Below are 23,922 nucleotides of genomic sequence, written 5' to 3' on the forward strand. Positions count from 1 at the left end.
TCTGATCGTATTAGTTTCCTACACTGTATAATATTAGTTTCTTAAGTGAAATCATAATAGTTTCCTAACTCGGATCATAATAGTTTCCTTTATTGTTACTAAGATAGAATCCTACGTTGGATCATAATAGTTTCGTACTTCGGATCATAATAGTTTCCTTTGTCGTGACTAACATAGAAACCTACATAGAATTCTACTTGGGATATTATTAGTTTTTTAAGTTGAATCATAATAGTTTCCTACTTGGGATCCTAATAGTTTCCAACTTTGGATTATAATAGTATCCAACTTTTAATCATTATAGTGTCCAACTTTGGATCATTATAGTTTCTTTTGTCGTAACATAGAAACATACTTAGAATCCTACGTTGGAACTTCATAGTTTCCTACGTCGGATGATAATAGTTTTCTACTTTGGATAATATCAGTTTCTTAAGTTGGATCATAATAGCTTACTACTTCGGATTATAATAGTTTCCTTTGTCACAACAAACATAGAAACCTACATAGAATCCTACGTTGGATCATCATAGTTTCCTACGTCGAATCATAATAGGTTCCTTTGTCACAACCAACATAGAATCCTATGTCGGATCATCACAATTTCGTGCGTCTGATCGTATTAGTTTCCTACACTGGATAATATTAGTTTCTCAAATTAAATCATAATAGTTTCCTAACGCGGATCATAATAGTTTCCTTTATTGTTACTAACATAGAATCCTATGTTTCCTACCTTGGATCATAATAGTTTCCTTTGTCGTGACTAACATAGAAACCTACATAGAATACTTCGTCGGATCATAATAGTTTCCTATTTCGGATAATATTCGTTTCTTATGTTGGATCATAATAGTTTCCTACTTCGGATCATAATAGTTTTCTTTGTCGTAACCAGCACAGAAACCTACATAGAATCCTACGTCGGATCACAATAGTTTTCTACTTCAGCTAATATTAGTTTCTTAAGTTGGATCATAATAGTTTCCTACTTTGCTTCATAATAGATTTTCAAGTAATATCATAATAGTTTCCTATGTCAGGTCATAACAGTGCCCTACTTTGGATCACTAGAGTTTCCTTTGTCGTAACCAACATAGAAACCTAAACAGAATCATGCGTCAGTGTTCTACGTCGGATCTTCATAGTTTCCTATGCCATTACCAGCGGCGTAACTAACATAGCAACCTACATAGAATCCTACATCAGAACCTAATAGTTTCCTACGTTGTTACCGATATAGAAACCTACGTAGAATCATAATAGCTTCATATGTGCTAACCGACCAACGTCAGATTCGAATAGTTTCCTACGCAGTTGCAGAAATAGATCTCTATAGATTCCTACTTTTTAATCGACCAAGAAACGTACATTAGAACCTAATAGTTCGATACGTCCAAAACTAAGTAGAATTCTACATTGGATCCTGATAGATTGTACGTCGGATCATAATAGTTTCCTACATCGAATCTTACTAATTTCCTGCGCCGTAATCAAAATAGAAACCTGTGTAGAATCCTACTTTAGATTCTAATAGTTTCCTACGTATGTTAAGATTTAATACCTTTTGATTAAAAACTCTACAATTTCATGGTTAAAATTTCTTTTTTTTTGTTTGTTAAAGATTCTACTATTTGGTTAAAAATTTAACTTTTTTGTTTAACAACCATATTTTTTGGTCAAAAATTTAACTATTCCATTGAAACTTAAACTACTTTCTTAACCATTCATTTGATTAATTAAGTATTTCGTTAAAACTTTGTTCTTTGTGGTTGAAAATCAATATTCTCAGCTGAAAATTAAGTTATTCCATTTCTATATAAAATTTGAATTATTCAGTTGAAAATTTATGTACTTCATTGAAAATTCGTCTTTTCTTGGTATGAAAAATTAATCTGCTTGATTCAAAATTTGCTTGTTTAGTTAAAAATTAGTTTTTTTTAACTTAATATTTCTCTAAATTCCTATTTTTGGATTGAAAATTTTAATATACGTAGAGAATTAAACTTTTTGGCTTAAAAGTTTAACAATTTGGTTTAAATTTTTTTCGCGATTGATTTTTCAATATTTCTTGGTTGAAAATGATCTTTTTGAAAATTTGTCATCTCCTGTTGAATTATTTTTTTTATTTTATTAATATAAGGTTGTAAAGTTATCCTTTTTAGTTGAAGCTTCAACTACTTCGTTGAAAATTTATTCTTTTTGGTTGAATTTAATTTTTTTTTTAATTTTTAATGAAAACCTTTTTTATTGTAATATCAACTTTTTTTTTGCTTGAAAGTTGATGTTTTTTATTTAAAAATACAACTATTTGGTTCAAAATATATCTTTTTTAGTTCAAACTTGATATATTTGGTTGAAAATCCAATTATTTAAAAAATCTACTTTATTTTATAGTCACATTTTTTGGTCGAAAATGTATTTTTTGTTTTTGAAAATTCGTCTTTTCGGATAGAAAATTCGGTCTTTTTGATTGAAAAATGATTTCTGTTGAGCGAAAAAAGTCTTAGTCGGAAATTTATTCTTTTTTATTAAAAATTAAACTTTCTTCTGAAAATTTTTTAACTCATTTGAGTTAAAGCGTTTCATAATTAATTCAATATGGTATACATACATTAATTTGATTGTAAAGAATTTATTTTCCTATTTTCGTAACAAAAAAAAAACCACCCAATTTTTAAACGTACATGATATACATATAAATTCCTCCCTCCCCCTGAAAATCCCCCCCCCCCCCCTAGAAAAATGTCTAGCTGCGGCCTTATTTGAAGTATGTTTTTTATTCGAGGATTTAAAAAAGTTCATTCGTGATAACAAAAAATTCATACAAAGCAGAAAAAAGTACCTCAAAAATGATCAATTTTAAAAATACAAAATGAAACAATATATTTTTTAAACCAGTTCCAGGTCAAGAAGTATTTATTTTAAAAATATTTACTTTATTTTGTGAATTCTTCACATGAAAATAATTTTAACTGAGGTATATTCTCATTAAAAATTATACTTTTATTATTTTAAATAAGAAAATAGATTCAAAAGTCTCAAAGAATTTATATCAAAATTAAGTTTGAGAATTCGTTCCCAGATTCTAAAGATATAAGCAATTAAATTTTTTTTATATTTATCAATTATCTTTTTTTTAATATCATATTCCTAATTTTTCTTCCTTTTTCAGAAATCACTAGGATGCGGATCTTGGGTGTAACGATTTTATTGGTCCTGTTTGGTTTGACCATTTGCGAGAAAGAGGAGGATACAGATGCCTCGGATGCATTTATGGAAGCTGCTGAGGCATTATTCGCAGGCACAAATAATGATGCTATTGGGGGTCTTCAAGGTGTGGCCAGCGCTTTTATGCAATCAGATACCGGAAAACAGGTGCAGGATCACTTATAAAAATTGCCTTATGAAAATCTTCTTATAAATGGATATTTTAGGAAACCATTTTTCGGGCTGATTTAAATTCAAACCAAATTTATAAAACCTGGCTAAGGTTCAACGCTTACAAAAAAAGAATCTAAAAAAGTTTTCTTCGCTCGTGCCCGAAAATTTTATCTTGAAATAACTCCATTTAATGTCAACATTTTTTTGAAGTTTATCCACCTAGCTATACTGGAACACCCTCATTTTTCGCCTCTGATATATTAATAAATTAAGACCATTTTTTGTAATGCCCTAACTATGAGACCTAAAATTTGATATTATGAAATATGTCCATTTAATGTGCAAATATACCAAAAAAAGTTTTATCTATCTAGCTCTTCTAGAACACCCTCATTTTTCACTCCTGAGATATTAAAAAGTCGAGAGAAAAATTCTGAAAAATGTCTTAATTACGAGACCTAAAATTTTATAGTAGTAGTATTTATAGACTTAACATTTTATATAAGCCTAGCTCTTCCGGATCAGCCCCGTTTCCAACCACTAAAATATGACAAAATCGAAGGAAAGAAATCTAAAAAGAGCCCTAACTATAACCCCCTTTTCTACCCTCAGTGTGTTCAAAAATCAATAAAAATAATAAAAATATTCTGAAGTCGAGACATAAAAATTTAAGGCCTTAAGAAACACCCATGTTTTCTATACCCTTATGATATTAAAGAATTGAAAAAACTCTAAAAACACCAAAATTCCGTGACCTACTAGTTGAAGGATTAAGATAGTTCTATTTTATATCCACAGATACCAAAAAAGATTCATCTGCCTAGCTCTTCCAAAATAGACACTTTTTCTAACCTTAAGGCGCTTCAAATAGACGGTTTTGCTTGATCCACTATACGTCTGAAAGGATAAATTGTTGCACGTAATATTTTTAACACATAATCTAAAGGCCATTATACCGTTTTGAACACAGAGCTTTTTCCGGAAAATGTTCTTGTTTTTTTTTTGTATAATTGAGAATGGTTTTTTTTGCCCCTTAAACGGAGAGACCAGCGCGCATAACAGTCAACGTATTACCAGCTCCAGGCGCAAAAAAAATTTGCAATTACAACAACAAAACCAAGAATATTTGCCGGAAAAAGATCTGTCCAAAAAGATGTATTTGCCTTTAGATTATTTGGTATAAATATAACAAGAATCAACTTATCCTCTTAAACTTGACATACAGGGTGGTAAATTTATATCTATAGAGCCAAATATCTTCTAAACTTCCCCATCTACAAAAAAAACTGCTGAGAAAAAAGTTTATCAAGACATAGGGGGCCATTTAACTGTACCATTGATTTTGATCTTCATGTCAATTTGACAATCATGTCAAGGTCATTTCAAGGACAAGACTATAAGTCATTTCAAGATTAAGACGATTTAAAAAAAAATAGAAACCTGTATTTTTTACTGAGAGTTTGACTTCAGCAGAAAATTTTACTTAAATGTATAATATGGAAATCTTGTTTTCGGGACCTTAAAGAGATCATTTAAAGGTCAAGACGATTTAAAAAAAATAAATATAATGAAACCGCGTTTATATACCCTCTCACTTATATCCTCTTGCGCTTCTATCTCTGCATAACTCTCATTTATATCCGCTTGGCATCCACCACCTCGTAATACCACGTGACAAACCAGCCAATTAGAGCGCAGCGCGGCCGTTTTCCCTTCGCTGAGCAGCATGGGTGAGATCCCCTCCCGGGAGGATATAAGTAAATGTTCACGTTTTCGAACAGCGGATATACGCGCGGTTTCAGGTACCTATTTTAGATTGCGGACTCGTAAAGAGCGGGAAATTCTACGTGAAAATTGGTATTTTAAAATCTTTCATTTAGACCTGTGAAAGGTCTTATCACCCCAAAGGAAACGAAACTTACTACATCCACCTCGTTGTTTTGATAACGCTAAAATTAAGGTGAAAATGCTGCCATTTTTTGCAACTTTTTGATTTAAAAAATTACCTAGACTTTCATAAACCTTGAAAATACACTTGAAGGTCAAGTTAGTCACGATCGCAGAAATTTGTGCAACTTATCTTGCACTTGTTAAAGGCACCCTCAACGTTGAGATTGCTCAACACACCACTAAATTAAAAAAAACTTCTGGGCGCTTTTTTAACAATTGACCTTGATATCTCCTTCTATAGGTCAGAATAAAAGATTTTTAAATACCAATTTTCACGTAAACTCTCCCGTTCTTTACGAGTCCCCAGTGTAAATAGAGATTTCTGTTTTTAAAGAATAGTCTTGACCTTTGATTGACCTTGAAAATTGGCCAGAAGTGCGAGGTTAATAAGGTGGTCAAGGTGGTTCATACTTTTACATTTTGTGGTATTTTAAAGCATCTTAAACGTTTGCTTTACCCGGAAAACCACGATAATTCAGAAAAAGGACATCTGATAATTTTTTGGACCTTTGACCTTGGTTTTTGACATCTTTAAGATTCCAAAAACAATATTTCCATGGTATATTTTTGACGTGAAATTTTCCGCTTCATTCAAATCCGCAGTCAAACATATGGATTTCCATTTAAAAAATCGTCTTGAAAATTAATTTTTTTCTAGACAAAAAAAAAACTTTCTCTCTTCGCTTCAATGGGAATCGAACCACAGGACTTCTGATTTCCAGTCAAATGCTCGATTCCCAGTGGGGCAAAAAGAGAAAGATTTTTTAAAATTTTATTTTGAATTTAAAAAAATGTTTTATTTAGCCTGATTAAGACTAAGCATTTTTTGTTACTGAAGATTCTTAACTTGATCGATATTGTGGATTTTCTGCCTCCATGATTTTGGAGCATTATCTACTGTCGGCAAAGTACAATTCGCTGATTATATAACAGATTCTTTTTAAAGAATCGACTTGACCTTGAAAAGACCTTGAAAATTGACCTCAAGGTCATAATTAACAATACAGTTCAATGGCAGCCTATATCCTGTTCAACTTTTGTTTGAACCATTTTTTTCTTGTATATTTATGTAGTTTAGAAGAGATTTGAATCTATAGATTAAAATGGGCCAACCTGTATAGTACATCACTCGAAATTAACTTTTAAAGCGCCCTAAGATCAAAGAAATATGGCAAAAAGGTCGGGCACGAAAAAATGTTATTTTGATTCTTTTTTTGTAATTGTTGCAAAGCACCCAAGTGCTTATAATTTCTCTTAAAAAAAATTGATGGAACCCTCCACCGCTCTTTCAATAGATAATTATTTTGTTTTTATTTACCAATAATTCGTATATTACCTAGGACTCTATAATTCCATTATACATATTTTTTTATAATAATTATTAACAGGTGGGTGATATGCTTTCGGGAGGAAAATCAAAAGGTGATGGAGTGGGTCAAATTCTTTCCGGTATTGGATCCCTCCTTTCTGGAAACAAAGAAGGTAACGGTGTTGATTTGGGTTCTGTTCTGGAAGCTGTGTCTTCATCCTTAGGTCAAAATCAGCCAACTAAAAAAGATGCTGGTCATGAAGAATCAGGAATGAATTTTGACTCTATGATGAGTTTAGCAAGTTTATTTATGGGTCAGAGTAACAACGTAGATGGGCTAATGGGCATGCTCCCCATGATTTTGGATTCTTTCGCTGCTGGTGATAATTCTCACAATAATGATAAAAAGAAACATGATCATTCCGATCATTCTTGGTGGGTACCACCTATTCTGGAGAACATGCATGTCATGTGGGAGCATTTTAGGTAATTGTTTTTTCTATTTATTTTCACTTATGACCATTAATTAATTTTGTGACCCCACTGTATTTCAAAGGATTACAAAGGATTTCTAAGAATGCATAGGGGTTTTTGAGGTCGCTGATTACGAATCTGAACTCAGATTTTGAAAATTCAAAATGACGGGTCCAATATGGCGACTAACGTTTGGCATATTTTTTTTCTGAAAATTGGTATACGAGGGTTTTTGGGATCACTGATCACGAATCTGGACGCAGATTTAGAAAATTCAAAATGGTGGATCCAATATGGCGACTTAAATTTGGAATATATTTTTCAGAATTGGTATACAGGGGTTTTTTGGAATCGCTAATCATGAATCCGAACTCAGATTTTGAAAATTCAAAATGGCAGATCCAATATAGCGGGCAAAATTTGGATTTTTAAAAAATTATATAACCATAAAAATTCTCTGAATTCCGTTTAAATCGATAAAAATATTTAAAATTCCCAAAAATCTTTTAAAATTTCTTAAAATCTTTGGAATCGCTAGGATCCCCTTGGAATTTCATTAATTTTAACAAGTTTTCTTGAAATCTCTTTTAAACGAGCTCTAAAACTTTGGAAATTTTAGAAAGTTCTTTGATGTCCCTTGCAATTTTTTAAATCTTTCGAAATTCTTTGAAATCCCTTAAAATTTTGTAAATCTTTTGAAATTCTTTGGACTCTGTTACAATAGTTTAAAATCTTCCAAAATCCCGAAAGTCCATAAAAATAAACGGAGATAATACAAAATTCTCGAAATTCTTTGTAACACCTTGAAATCTTTGGATATCCTTCAAAATTATTAAATATTGTTTGAAATTCTTTAAATCTCTTTAAATACTTTCGATTATTTTTAAATCATTTTGATTTAATGATATAGCTTTTCTACAAGTATTATCTAAAATGGCAAAATTTTTTGAAGAAATTTATTATTATTTATAAGAATATTCTCTTGGAATAATGCTGGAAAGTTACGGGCTTTCCTTAATTTTTCCACCTTTTGTCCACTTTTTAGTTAGAGTGAGATAATAAGTAATTAAATTTAACAAAAATAATTTTTCAACCATTTTTATTATTTTTAGTAATATATTTTTTAAATAATGCGCGAAAGTCGAGTTTATTCTTAATCTTCCAACAAGCCTTAAAATTTTTAGTTAGAGCAAGACATTAATCGATTTAATTTCACAGAAATAATTCTTTAAACAATTTGTTATTATTTCTAGAATTATTTTATTATATTATTTTCAGTAATATTTTCTTTGAGCAATGCCAGAAAGTGGCGTTTTTTTCTGAAATTATCCACCTTTTGTCCATTTTTTAATTAGCGTGAGGTAGTAATTAATTCAATTTGACAAACATAATTTTATAAACAATTTATTATAATTTTTGGTAATATTTTCTGTGAATAATGCTAGAAAATTGCAGTTTTTTGTTTAATTTTCTATCTTGCTTTAAATTTTGTTGTTCGAACGGAGCAGTAATGAATTAAAGCTGTCAAAAGTAAATGTTTAAACAATTTATTATTATTCGTAACAATATTCTCTTAAAATATTGCTAGAAAGTTGAGTTTTTTCTAAAATTTCCCACCTTTTGTCCACTTTTTAATTAAAGTGAGATTACTATTTATAACTAAATTTTACCAGAATAATGCTAAAAAGTTGCGGTTTTTTCTGAAAATTTCCAACTTTTCGTCTACTTTTTAATTAGTGTGAGATAATAATTATTTTAAGTCAACAAAAATAATTTTCTCTATAATTTATTATTATTGTCAGTGATATTTTCTTTGAATATTGCTAGAAATTTGTTGTTTTTTTTTCGAAATTTTTTACTTCTTGTTCACTTTTAATTAAATGCTAGAAATTTGCGGTTTATACTAAATTTTCCAAATAGCTTTAAATTTTTTAGTTAGACTGAGACATTAGTCAATTAAATTTGACAGAAATAATTCCATAAACAATTTGTTATTATTTATAACAATATTCTCTCAGAATAATGCTAGAAAGTTGCATTTTCCCCCTGAAATTATCCACCTTTTGTCTATTTCTTAAATATAGTGAGGGAATAATTACTTCAATTCAGCAAACATAATTTTTTAAACAATTTGTTATTATTATTTTTTGTAATATTTTATGTGAATAATGCTACAAAGTTGCGGTTTTTTCTAAATTTTTTAACTTGCTTTTAATTTTCCAGTTAGAACAGAGTATTAATCAATCAAAGTTGAAAAAAAAGTTTTAACAATTAATTATTATTTATAACAATATTCTTCTAGAATAATGCAGGGAAGTTGAATTCTTTTCCGAAATTTCCCCCCTTTAGTCGACTTTTTAATTAGAATGAGATAGTAATTATTTCAACTTAATAAAAACAATTTTCTTAACAATTATTCATTATTACTTTTTGTGACAAATCATTAAATATTACTAGAAACTTGCGGTTATAACAAAACAATGTACTTTTTGTTTAATTTTCATTGACAGTGAGATAATAATAATTATATTTAATCAAAATAATTATTTTAACCATTTATTATTATTTATAACAATATTAATTAATGCCAGTTAAGAAACATAATTTTCAAAAAAATTTATTATTGTTCATGACTATCTTATCTTAATGTTTCTTCCTAAAATTTGTGACTTTGTTATGAACAATAATAAATTGTCTGAATAATTTATTATAATATCTAATTATCAGTAAAAAGTAATATTTATGGTTTTAGAAACAATTTGTACTAAAAGAAACCCAAAAAAAAATTAGCGTCGAGAACTGACAAAATCCAATTTTCTAATTTTTTTTTTATTCTACCAAACAGACTTATAGGCGTGAAATTCAAAACGTAATTTTTGATTTATATTTATGGCTTATTGTGAAGAGACATTTTGATCTAACGTTGACGATTCTGAATAAAATGTACAAAAAACGTTCTTTCTCGCGTCTTCTTGTATGGGAAATGTGTCTTAAACTTCATGGGACTTAAGAACCTCTTAAAATATTTTTGTTTCCAACAAAAAAACGCACTTATTTTGTTATGGATTCGATAAAATTTTGGGCAAAAAGGAAATTCATAGACATTTAACGTCGAAAATTTTCCAATTCCTTTTTGGACCCCCATGCAATCTCAGGCCTGGAAATTGTGAAGATGAAGATGATGATGATTGATTAAATTTTTTTTAGCAATTCAGAGCTGGGACAGACTCTGTGGAAAAATAGTGGACTAGCAAATATTGTTGGACAAATGACGGATTCTAAAGGTCGTCTCCAGTATGAAAAGATCTTTGACAGTTTCGAAAACCCCCCACAGAGAAGACGCTGGATAAAATCTTTGACAAATTTCGTTGCTGAGTGGATTTCCCATGTTGCAGATCCAGCCACTCAGCAAAGATACTTAACGACGGTACAATTTGTGGGAAATACCTTCCTCAAGTCTCAGGGGTATCCGAAATCTGTCATGTTCGAACCTGCCCGACCAACCGAAAGTTTATCCAGGTCTGGATAATGACTTTTCTATTCTTTATTTTAATTTTTAATTTATTCACAAATTGGGGAATTTTTTGTACAGTCGAGCTTCTCAGTAGGGCGCCTCTCAATAGGGCGCTTTCTCCTCAAATGCGCTCGAACGTTACGCCCACCATGTAGTTCCCGCGTTGACCGAGGGATTGCTGAGATTCATATATCATATATGTGTCCCTTTTGACATATCAAAAATGCTATAACAGATCAATTACCAAACCGGTTTTTTTTTAACAGTTCCAAAAGTTACATGAACGTGGGCGAATAATTCCCATTGCAATTTAGAGCAAAATGTCCAATAGAAAAAAGAAAGAGGACAAAATTATGAGAAAATTTTGTTTGAAAAATAATCCGCTATCTTCCATAGGTTTCGAGTTATGATACATAGAAAAACCCCCTTTTTTCTTTTCAGCGAAAAATCACAAGTTTCAAAAAACACTGTAAAACTTCGCACCTTATTACTACACGCGAAAGTGTTCCAAAGGTGAGTGATAGGACCTACAATAGGGCTTTCAATTAAGTCTATATAATTCATTTAATATGTATAATACGTCTTTTGACATGAATAAATAATTCATTGTTTACAATAAAAAATTGCTATAACCACTTATGATTACTTGTTGGCCATATTTTTAGTATTTTCGTGTCAAAAAAGTGATTGTAATTGATTGAAAATGTCTAATATGTTTTTTTTTAATGAACAAATGTTTTATTAATAATTGTTTATGATCAAATCTTTTCCTAACCACTGTTAAGTACTTTTTGAGTACTTTTGTGATAAAAGAGTAATTATAATTGATTAAAAATGTGATATATACTTTTCATCAGAAAACAAGTTTTCTAATCATTGTTTATAACAATATCTCATTAAAATAGTCACTCACGATCATTTTATCCAGCTTGGAAATCTATCATGCTTATCTTGCACAAACACTTCTTGATCTGATTGTTGTTGCGAATGCGTGTTCATTTTAAAAAGATGTAAAACAATTTGAAACTCAGATATGAATTGCGTTTTTCAATTAAAAAATTCAATAATAAATAATGTTTTAATCAAATTATTGATTAGGAATTTATTTTTTATTCACACAATTCTAACCTGTTGAACTATTTTGTCAATTTACTTAAAGAACTTTTAGACAGAACGAATTTATATAATTACTATTTTATTAATTTTTCAAAATGATAAATTACATTTGTAATAACTTTTAAATAATCGATTACTTGCTTATTTTTAATTCAGAAAAATGGTCACAGAATATTATGTACCATTCACAGAAATCACTGCAAATAACAAGTGTATTGGAGGTAAGTACGGAATTAAATGCATAAAAAGTATTCATCAGAAGATATTGTTATAAACAATTATTAAAAATTTTGTTTTTTTTTCTGATGAAAAGTATATATCACATTTTTAATCAATTATAATCACTTTTTTGCCAGAAAAGTACTCAAAAAGTACTTAAGGATGGTTATGAAAAAATTTTCTCATAAACAATTATTAATCAAACATATTAGTTTATTGATGAAAAAACATATCATACATTTTCAATCAATTACAATCACTTTTTTTTCATGAAAATACTAAGAATAAGGCCAAAAAGTACCCATAAGTGATGATAGCGAGCTTTTTTTATAATCAATTAATTATTTATTAATGGCAAAAGACGTATTATACATGCTACATGAATTGTATATACTTATTTCAGACAAAGTTTTCGAAAGTTTTTAAAATACATTTTTTTAGATCTACGCAGATTTTTGTAGACTATTTTATCCTCTGGCGTCGTTAACGCAAACTAAAACTGGCACAATTTATTTTGAAAAAACTGAACTTCACTTTTTTGCCCGTAAACAGACAAAAATGGCCAACTTTGAGGGGTCATAAGTTATGACCTATTAAAGGTAGAACATTGTTCTTTTTTCGTAATTACGGAGAATTGAGTCAAATTTCACTCATCTGTGGAACACTTTCCTGTGTAGTAATTAGATGCGAAGGTACACCTTAATTTTAGAAATGGAACCATACTAATAACTTCTATTTTTAAAATCCCCCCCCCCCCACATCGAACTAAATATGATCCAAGAATCCAATAGCTATATGTCCGTCGCTTTTTTTCATAAGAACAATGACTAATTAAAAACTTGAATACCTCTAAAGACTTTTAAAATAATTTTAAAATGTTTAAACAAGTGTAACTTATTTTAACAATTATTTTTCCCGGGAAATGTAAAAAAATCTTATTTTTTAATGAAATGTAAAAGTTATTGTTTACAGTATTACATTTTTTAAAAACATTATGAGTTATTTAAATAATTAATTATTGTTTATTTTCAAAATATACATATAAAAATTGAGCGATAGATGTCCACTTTTTTGGTTAATGTACTAAATTCTGGTAAAAGCTTCGTGTCATGCTTTATACAATGAATTATTGTTGATTTCTTTCGAATTTCCTTCAAATTTAAAATAGATGGACGACGGAAAAAAATTGTTTAAATCATCACATTAAGTTTTCAACAGAATTTACTAATCCTCGCAATTATTCAATATTATGTTTTTTTTTCATAAAATACGATTTTAAAATATTTTTTTAAAAGTAATTGTTAAAAAAAACTATATTTGTTAAAACGATTAAAATATGTTTAATATATTATTTCTATACACTATTTAGTCAGAAAAATAATTTTACGTATTCTATTTTATATCATTTTTGTGAAGTTTTCGAAAAAAGTGCTTAAGCAAACAGAAATGATTTCAACAAGTAGAAATTTGTTAAACATTAGAAAAAACGTACAAAAATTGGTTAATTATCCTACAATAAGTAGAATAGGATACCAGTTTGAGAAAAAAGGAGACATATCTGACTCAATTTTTAGAAACTTTGAAAATAAACCATGATTAATTGTTTACAGAATTTCATCATGTTTCTAACCAAATTTACTACTCCAAAAAATGACCAACTATTATATTTCATACAGAAAAAACGATAATTTAGAAATAAAATTTGTATGTATATGTATATGGCTCGCACTGTACCACATATTTTATATGCAGCAAAGAGCGCCTTATTCAGAGGTAGAGGGCGCTGGTGGAGAGAGCGCGTTTCCGAGAAAAATGTCCCCTACAGCCCTTAGAGGCGCCCTATTGAGAGGCTCTTTCGAAATATGAAGATCCTGAATATTGCCACATATATAGATTTGAAACTTTTGTAAATAATTAAAAACAAAATAAGCAACCGATCAAAAAACCAAAAACACCCTTCAATATTATATTCTAAATAATATATCACATATTATATAATAATTTTAAAAAATAGTTTTAAAAAGAAACAAATCCAAATGTGTTTTTTGTTTTTCGACCGGATTTGTACTTTTTTATTTCAAGATCGTGAAATATGATATTTCGAAGAATAACAAAAAATGCAATTTTGTTAATTTATACCTAAATTTACCCAAAAATTTTTTTTGACGCTCTTTTTTATTAGTAATTTTCATACAAGATCCGTAAAAATCAGTTTGCACAGGATCCGAAATAGATTTTTTTTAAACAATGATAAGCTTTTTCAGAATTTTGAAAAGCTTTAAGAGGATTGAATTTCTTTTAAGATTTCTAGTCAAATTTAAAATAATTCTTATTTTTAAAAAATTTAATTATATAAGGGGAATATTTAAAAAGCTTTAAAAACATTTCAAAAGATTTTCAACATTTTTGTAAAAGAATCTCCAAGATTTTAAGGCAATTTTATTTTTATTTTGAAAGATTATCTAAAGTGTTTAGGAACTACAAGTCAGTTAAAAATATATTTAGGATTTTTTCTATTTTGAAGAGATTAAAAATATTTGTAAATTTAGGCAGAATTAAAACAAATTTATAAAATATTTTTTAATTTCTTGCAAACTTCTGAATGTCCTAAACGTTCTTTAACCTAAACTCTCAATTCTAATCAACTAATTGGATATTTTTCAATTTTCTTTAATTCGTCCTTACCTTGAAATCTTAGGCATCTTATCAAATTCTGTTTAATTCCCTTGAATTTTTATCAACTCCTTTCAGACTTACTGGTAAAACTTTCTTTATTTCTATTTATTGTTTTCAATTTATTTGCAATTTTTAAATTCACCTTAAATCCTTATGAATTTCATACAAATATTTGTTTTCTTTATTTTCCTCTAATTTTACTGATATTTATATAATTTCTTGGATTAAAAAAAAATTTCCAATTTGTTTAAATACTTTGGAATTGAACTTCAATTGTTTTGAAGTCTCGATAATTTATCCTGAATTTGTGAAAATTTACCTAGACACGATTATGCAACTCTTTTACTTTCATTTACATTTCCACTTTTCCAAAATTAAAATATTTTATTATTATTGAGTTAATTAAAATGTTTAAAAAAAGAAGACAGAAGTTAAATTCGAAAAAGTAATTGCGAAAGTGAGAGTGAAAAAGTTACTTAATCGCTTCATTTAATTTTTTTGAAATTTCAGCAAATTTTTTTCAATTCGCGTTAGCCGCTTTTTGGGGTTGAAATTAGTTTCTCCTGGTCACAATATTACAATTTTGTTCTTTAAATAATAATGGTCAGAGAAAATGAAAAATTAGCTTGAGAAAAGTCATGGGATTTTAAAAATGAATTTTTACGCCCACTTATATTTTTCTTTTTCAAAAGCGAATTAGATTTCAAAATTAGCTTTTGAAAATTTCCAACATTGAATCCTCTAAAAAATGTGTTTATTGCAAAACTTTTAATAATTGTTGCTTGTAGGTTGGTGAACGCAGTAGCAAAGCGACATTTGAACGTAAAAGTCGACAGCATCCAGTACATTAAACCTGCAGTAGCTTACGTACAAGAATTAATGAACCTCGCATCAGAAAAAGGTTTCATAGTCTCTAGAATAAATGCTAGAGAATTAAGTAACAAACTCAGTGACACGATTAATAATGATCTTATTGCGCCCATGCTCAAGGTAATTAAAAAAATATTATTCAAATTAGGCGTCTTGCGCCTCAAAAAAGGGTTTCCTATTCTATTAAGACGTAAATAAGTCGTTCACCCCCCCCCCCCCCCCCCCCCCCCCCCCCCCCCCCCCCCCCCCCCCCCCCCCCCCCCCCCCCCCCCCCCCCCCCCTACAACCCGCTCATCCAACTTCATCCATCGCTTCGCTTCCTTCCCTAAATTCTGTCTTCCCTGTTTCACCCTGCAGTTAAAACTCCAATTCTCTCACGCCCCTTATTAAGTTTTATCTTTATCTTCTCTGCTCACCCGCAATATCCTTCAAGCCCTCCCTTCAGTCCCCCTACTTCCCCATTTTTCATTTCCCTTCTATAATTTCCTTTACTTCTCCACTCCACGTTTACACTCACTTCTCCTACTCTCCCTCTATTTATCATTTTCCTAATTCCACTCCCCTCATTTCCTCTAATTTTTACCCCCTTATTTCTCATTAATGATTCTACCCCTTATGTACCCTACTCCTTCACGCCTTCACTCCTTCACACTGTTTCCTCTCCTCATTTCCTATAATTTCTATTCCGTTATTTCCCTCTCCCTTCACTTCCTCTGACTGCTTAGCTCTCCCTTCACCTCCCCTGACTACATAACCCATACTTCCCAATACCTCATTCCTCGTACTTCCCCTTCTCCCAGTTACCAACCTCTCAGTTCCACAATTTCCCCTCCTATTATTTTCTCTACTTTCCTATTTCTAATTTCCCCCACTTAGTACTTCCTAATTTGTTCACAATGATCCTATTCATCATACCCTATAGTCCCTCACCCCTCACGACTAACTTCTACTAGTTTGCCTCCCCTAACACATCCTACTTCCTAACTCCTTATTTCTTCCCTTGCTCCTTCTCCTCACTTTCTCTAATTCCCATCCTCTTATTTTCCTTACTTCCTCTTCCTTCACCACCACTGACTACTTAACCATTACTTTCTCTTCCTTGATTCTCAGTACTTCCCCTCCTCTCAATTCCACTACTTACCCTCCCCTAATTTCCCCTACTTCTCCATTCTCATTTCCCCTCACTTCTCTGCCTTTTCAGAAAAACGATTTTTAAGAAATATAAATTAAATTTTCCTTTTTACAGGCATATCGTGCTTACAAGTGGGCAACGAAGTTACCAAAATGTGCCAATCACATCTTTTGTACTATTAATCAGAAGGACGAGGAAGATACTAAGTCGTCCCAAATGCGAAGTCAAATAACCAAATTTGCCAGTTTCCCAGCCGCCTGGGCCATTAGCAACAGAGGCGGTGTTAATTTCTGGTCTCTGTATGGAGCTATTGTAGAAAGTAAAAACTGTCATGTAAGTATTTTTTTAGGTAATTTCAAATTTGCGGCAAATGAACGTATTCCTCTTTTATTACACTAGTCGTTTTTTGAGTAAAGTAGATTTCCGCCTATTTCCACGGCCTTTAAACGTACACGTTCCATAATTTCAAGCCGGGAGGGGCGAGGCTCCCACCTTTACCGCGACCTTCAGGTTATTTTTGTCAATCGATGTTCATTGGCTGACCTGACCTTGTATCGATGAGCAAGCTGTAAGCAATTTTTTCCACTGCGCATGTGCCGGAAAGCGTGGATCTATTTGAAATCAATAAATAATATCAATAATAATAACGATGAATATTTTTAACTAATTTTTACTTTCGAGAAATTAATTAAAGTGCATCGAAGAAATAGTTTATTTCTTTAAATAATTTATTATTAATGTAATATTACAAGTTTATACATAGTAATTTTAAATAGACCCGCACTATTCGGCACATGCGCAGTTAGAAACTAGGGCTTCCCGCTCTTCGGGCTCTTTTTAATTGTTAAGCGATTTTTGAAATAGGCGCAAGGTTATATTGTACCTAGTTTTAATCTTTTACCAAATAGCTGAATTTTCAAGCAACAAGATTCATTCTCTACGGAAAAACAAATTTTCAATAAAATACAAGAATTTTGAATTTTATAGTTAAATTTAAAACTAAAAAAGTTAAGTTTAGAAACAAAAATGAATTAGTTGAATTCTTAGTTAAAAAAATTATTCTCAATTTTAAAATGGTAAATTTTCAACAGACAAGACTAATTTTTAACCCACACAGACGAATTTTCTACAAAATAATATAATTTTAAAAGTAATAGTTAAATTTTCTAACAAATAGCTTACATTTCTACCGAAGTCGTTCAATTTTTAATTAAATAATTAAATTTTCAACTAAATTGTTGAATTAATATTTTACTAAATAGCGGAATTGATAATAAAAAACCTTTAATAAAGAAAAATGAATTTTCAAGAACGAAATTGAAAATGCAACCAAAAAGTTCCATATTTAAAGAAAACGTTGATTATTTACCAAGAAGATTCATTTGATTTAAAACAAGGATGAACACTCCATAAAATATTTAAACTTTCAACAACTAATTGAATCTTTTATCAAATAGCCGAATTTTCTACCAAAAGACGAATTTTTAACAAAATACATGAATTGTCAACCTAACAGTTGAATTTTTAACAACATTTCAAGATAAAAGTTAATTTTTAACCAAATTGTTTAATTTTTTACCAAGTTGTTCGACTTTAAACCGATTAAAAACTTTTAAAAAATTAGAACCTTACGAAACATTTAATTTTTAATCAAGAAGATTAATTTTCTACCCAAAAAAAAAACTACAAATGAAACCTATTATATATATTTTTATTTATATTTCAACGAAAAAAGATGCAATTTATACAACAACAAAAAAGAATTTTTGAATCAAACAGACGAATTTTCAACAAATAAAGATGTTTCACTCGAGGAAGAAATAAATGTTTATCTTAATTGTTGAAGCTTCAAGCCAAAAGACGAATTTTCTCGGCAAAAATGGAATTTTGAAACCAAAATATCACTTCAGAAAAAAATTAATTTTCCACGAAACTGATGGACTTTTACCCAACTAAGATAAAATTTGAAACCAAGAAAATTATTTTCTGACTAGAAAAGTAGAATTTTCAATTAAAAAATATCAATCTTAAAAAAATGGAAGTTAAATTTTCAGAAAAAAATTGATTTTAAAGCAAAAAACGGCTTTTCGACTAAACAGTTTAATTTGCAACCAAAGACATAAGCCTTCAATCAAAGTGGACTGATCAATTAAAAATATTATTTTTTAACGAAATAGTTCAACTTACAACGAAAGAAATGAATTTTGAACTAAAAATATTAATCTTCAAAAAAAAATTATTTCTTAACAAAGTCTTAAAACAGATTAATTTTTATTAAAAAAATTTTAAATAGTTGAATTCACATCAGACAAAGATTCCAGTTGACTTTTTAAGAACAAAATATACATTTTTCAACCAAAATAAGTGTCATCGCAAAAATTTAATTTTCAATCCAAAGGATTGAATTTTCAACCAAAATGTATGACTTTTCAAAAAACTCGTTGAATTTTCAACGAAACATATGGATTTTTATCAGGTAAATTTTAGGATCAAAAAAAAAAACTTTAAAAAAAGAGGTAGAATTTTCAACCGAACTGTTACATTTTTATTCAAGAAAGATGAAATTTCTTCTAAAGCAGATGAATTGAGAAAAAAACTTAAGAAAAATAGTTAAATTTTTATTCAAAAAAATTTTCAGTTCACTTTGCAAAACCAAAATGATAATTGTAAACAATAATAAATGAATTTTCCGCTAATTAGCTGGTTTTTAAATCAATTTACGGTTAAAAAAAATTTCCGTTGAATACGCTTCTACGAAGAAAATGGAATTTTCAATCCAGAAAAAGGCATTTTTAACAAAATTGTTGAATTCTCTACCAAATAGTTGCACTTTTATTCAAAAACGATTAAATTTCTCTTTAAAAAAATTAATTTTTATTCAGAAAACAATTGTTGAATAGTGGAATTCTCATCCAAAATGATTCTAGTTGACTTGTCAATAATAAAATATGAATTTTGTAACAAAAAATAATGTTCTACGAAAAAATGGAATTTTCAATCCAAAAAAATGAATTTTTTTCAACCAAAAATGATGAATTTTTAACCAAATAATTGAATTCTCTACCAAATAGTTTTAAATTCTCTACGAAATAGTTAAATTTTCAACAAAACAGCAGAATTTTAAACCAAAAAGTATGACTTTTCAAAACAATTATTGAATTTTCTACACAACAGTTGAATTTTTATCCAAAAAAGATGAATTTTCTCTTAAAACAGATGAATTTGTATTTCAGAAAAAATAATATTAATGGTTGAATTCTCATCCGAAAAAGATTCAAGTTAACGTTTCAAGATCAAAATACGAACTTTTTAACGAAAAATTCCCTGTTCAAAACCAGAATTTTAATTATTGTCGAAAATTCGCCATTTCAACTAATTGTGAGAATTAGAATTTTTTTAATTCCCTGTTCCAATTCATAATTTAAATTTTTTCAAAAATACCTCGTTTCAACACAGAATAATAATTTTGTTTAGAAAATTAAATTTTCCATTGAGAATTATTGTTCTTCTGGATAAATTCCAATTCCAATTAAGAATTAATTAAAAATTGAAAATTCCTTGTTTAACTCTGAAATCTTAATATTTTCCGGAAATTCCCAGCTTCAACTCAGAATTAGAACTTTTTGACAAAATTTCCTGTTCCAACTCAGAATTTTGTTCCTTTTCGAATATTTCTAGTAGTAGCTCGGCATTTTTTAATATTTTAAAATTCCCGTGTTCCAAGACAAAATTGTTATTTTTATTATTCTGGATAAACTCCAGCTCCTACTATAAATTTGTAAAATATAAAAATTCCCTGTTTAGATTAAAAGTTAAATTATTTTAATTTTAAATAGTTTAAAAATCCTTAAAATGCTTCAACATTTTATTTTAAGATCTTAAAACATCTACATGTTGTTTCAGATTTTTTTAAACGTAAAATTATTATTAAAATTTTTTCACAACTTCAAATTATCATTTAAGATTATTCGAAATTCAAATAATTTTACAAAATAAAAAATGATTTTCAGTTTTCTTAGCAATCTTAAAAAATGTTATTATTCTTTTGAAACCTATCAAAATTCTTAAAAAGCTTCTAAATTTTTCGGTCGAAATTTGAAATCATTCCAAATTTTAAATTAATTTTTAATTTTACCAAATCTTCTAATAATCGAATTTTTCTGACAAAAAAAGGTATTCAGCTGTTATTTATACATCAAAATTCAACAATTTGACAAACAAATTAAATTTGTTTGAATAGAGCAATAAAATTGTAAAGTTTTAAGTTTATTTCTTAAAAGTTTTGAATATTTAATTCATAATTTCTGGGTTTAAATTAACAATCACATATTTTTGAATATTAAATAATTGTTCTTTTTTTAAATTGAAAATTTTTTAATTCCATAGTTTAAAAATAAAATATTTTAGACCGAAATTTAATAAAAGCCTTCAATTATAAATATATTATTTTTAATTTATTTTACAATTATAAATAATTTCTAAAGTTTGGATAGGGCGTTTAAATTTGTTTAAAACTATTCAATTGAAACAATTTAATTTTTAACGTGAAAGTCTGGAAATTATGAAACTGTGAACTGATGCCGAAACGTTTTGTACAAACCATTATTATTATTTTTTTTTAATCTTAAGGTAAAATTCAATTTAAAAAATCATTTAATAATTTATATTCGCAGTTGCTCAACTAAAAATATATGTTATCAAAAATCTTTGATTTTAAACACTTCTTTTTTTTAATTGTTTAAGTTTTTAAAACTGTATTTTAAATTCCTTTAATTCAAATGTCAATTTCAAAATCTAAAATAAGATTTTTTCAAAGTGCAACGTTTTTGCATTACGCATTCTAAACTGAATGATATTATAATTAAAAAAGATCACAATGTAACTAATTATTTAAAAAAAAAAGGTTGAAATAAAAGTTGGAGGGAATTAACATAAAAAATAAAATTTGTTATTATATGACTAAAAATCTATTTTTTAAATTATTTCAGGAAAAGTATCCAGTTGACTGTTCAGTTTTTCACGAAGAGGAACTCAAAGTGACTACAGAGTACTCACACAGCGAGCTTTAATGCGGTTGATGATGTCTGTATGAATTCTGAAAGAGACTGCCAGTTATTGAGCATCGATAATTCATGTTCAAGACCAAATAATCGCGAACACAAATGAATCCTCGATCTTACCTCGATTTTTGAGCCCCTAAGCTAGTTTAAGGTTCTTCCTTGGCAAAGACAATAATTAAATAATAAAGAAAAAAAATCGAGACCCGATTTTTCAAACTGTCCTCGATTCCGAGGACGTTAAACAAGGAGAAAAAACGAAATACGTTTTCATGTAGTCTACGACTTAAGGCCTGTTTTGTATTCATAGTATTTATATCTTTAATATGGACTTTAAAAGGTACATGTTGTATTTTTTCAAGGTGCTTTTAAGTGTATTTGCACTCGCCTATATTAAAATTTGAGGAAAAGCCCCATTTTTACAATTAAAAAAAAATAGCAGGCACCAATCCCGCGGGCACACTTCCTACAGTGGATAAAATTCATCCTAGAGTGGATAATTATTAATTAAGTGCAGAAATATAATGAAAATAATTAATTTTATTTATTTAAAAGTTAAGAAACTGATCTTTTAACTTTTAAATAAATTAAGTAAATTATTTTAGATAAATTGTAATAGTATTTTTAAATAAAGATTATCCACTGTAGAGACGTTGCCCCTACGCTTTAGTAAAGTCTGATAAAAGGAATTATAAATTAATTATTGTGGACGGAAGTCAAACGACTAGATCGGCTCAACGCGACGCGAAATATAAATATAAATATAGATAATAATCATAGCAATCCTTGTAAATATTAGGTAAAACCAAATAAAGTGTATGTACGCGAAAGTATTTGTAATTCACTTTTTATACTGCAAACATATCCCATCTTCATTCCTCTTCTTGGGATTATTTTTTTTTAATACTTCTGCAAGCCCACTCCAAACCCTCCTGAAAAAAATGTTTACGAGTTCAGCCTCAGAATTTTTAATACCATTGGGATTATTTGAATTTGTAATATTACATATTAAATATTGATTACTTTTAATAAATACATTTTTAAATATTAAACAAATGTCAAAATAAATACTAGATAAATAATAAATATTAATTTACATATAATTTAAATATATAATAAAATAATATGTAAAACATAAACTAGAAAAATATAATTTAAATAAAACTTATGTAAATTTCAGATTGCATTTAAACGCTTAAAATTCTTAAAATTAAAACTAAATGAATTTCCAACCGAAAAAGATTTTCAACCAAGTAAGATTAATTTTCAATCCAGAAAGACGAATTTTTAAGATAACAAATGAACTTTCTTTTAAAAAATATAACTTTTATCACAAAAAATAGACTTTTTACAAAAAAAAGAGTGATTTTCCAGCCTAAAAAGACGAATTATTAAATAAATAACTTTAGAATTTTTAAGACAAAATGCGGGATTTTACAAAAGAGGTAAAAACTTTAACATTCAAATTTTCAAATTTCGAGTAACAAGGATGTCTTTAAAAAAATAGTTGAATCATTAAAAAAATAATTAAATTTTCTACAAATTAATTTAATTTTTAACCAAATAGTTGAATTTCCAAGGAAAAAGATTTCTAACCAAAGAAAATCCATTTTTGATCCAGGGGGATGAATTTTTGGGGAAACAGTTAAATTTTATTCCAAAAAATATATCTTTATAAAAATAATTAAATATTTGACAAAAAAATTTAAATTCTCAACTTAAAAAGATTAATTTTTAACTGACTTTCAACCATATAGTTGAATTTTCAAATCGAAAAAATGAATTTTTTAAAACGATCCATACAAAATTCACTTTAAAAAAAGTTTATTTTCAATAACAAAGGGTAAATTTTTACCAAAGAAAGATGAATTTTCTAAAAAAAAACTTAATTTCAACGAAACAATAGAATCTTTTAGAAAAAAAGAATTCTTTAACAATATAGTTGAATCTTCAACAAAATTATTAAATTCTTCACAAATTAATGTAATTTTTCTAGAAAATACATAAATTTCGAACCAAAACAGAGTTTCAACCAACTAAAATAAATTTGCAATACAAAAAGACGAATATTTCTGAAAACAGTTGAATTTTCTTTTTAAAAAATATAACTTTATTAAACCAATTACATTTTTGACCAAAATTTTTGAATTTTCAACTCAAAAAGGTGAATTTTCAAATAAATAACTTCTGAATCTTCAAGACAAAACGGGGGGGGGGGGGG

General features: G+C 28.4%; 2 protein-coding genes across 2 annotated transcripts in view; one reads left to right on the top strand and one right to left on the bottom strand.

Annotated features, from left to right (window-relative positions):
• The window catches only part of LOC117174345, a 43,450-nt gene extending 20,919 nt beyond the window's left edge, over positions 1–22,531 (top strand). The window contains exons 2-7 of the mRNA XM_033363387.1: positions 3,176–3,378; positions 6,723–7,129; positions 10,325–10,636; positions 15,431–15,632; positions 16,759–16,977; positions 21,633–22,531. Coding sequence (XP_033219278.1) covers positions 3,187–3,378; positions 6,723–7,129; positions 10,325–10,636; positions 15,431–15,632; positions 16,759–16,977; positions 21,633–21,713 — 1,413 coding nt within the window. The 5' untranslated portion in view covers positions 3,176–3,186 and the 3' untranslated portion in view covers positions 21,714–22,531. The remainder of the gene's footprint in view (positions 1–3,175; positions 3,379–6,722; positions 7,130–10,324; positions 10,637–15,430; positions 15,633–16,758; positions 16,978–21,632) is intronic.
• The window catches only part of LOC117174347 (ADP-ribosylation factor-like protein 3), a 23,157-nt gene continuing 21,232 nt past the window's right edge, over positions 21,998–23,922 (bottom strand). The window contains exon 5 of the mRNA XM_033363392.1: positions 21,998–22,633. Within this exon, the coding sequence (XP_033219283.1) occupies positions 22,592–22,633 (42 nt within the window). The 3' untranslated portion in view covers positions 21,998–22,591. The remainder of the gene's footprint in view (positions 22,634–23,922) is intronic.

Source organism: Belonocnema kinseyi, chromosome 6, assembly GCF_010883055.1.
Source record: "Belonocnema kinseyi isolate 2016_QV_RU_SX_M_011 chromosome 6, B_treatae_v1, whole genome shotgun sequence".
Taxonomy (NCBI): domain Eukaryota; kingdom Metazoa; phylum Arthropoda; class Insecta; order Hymenoptera; family Cynipidae; genus Belonocnema; species Belonocnema kinseyi.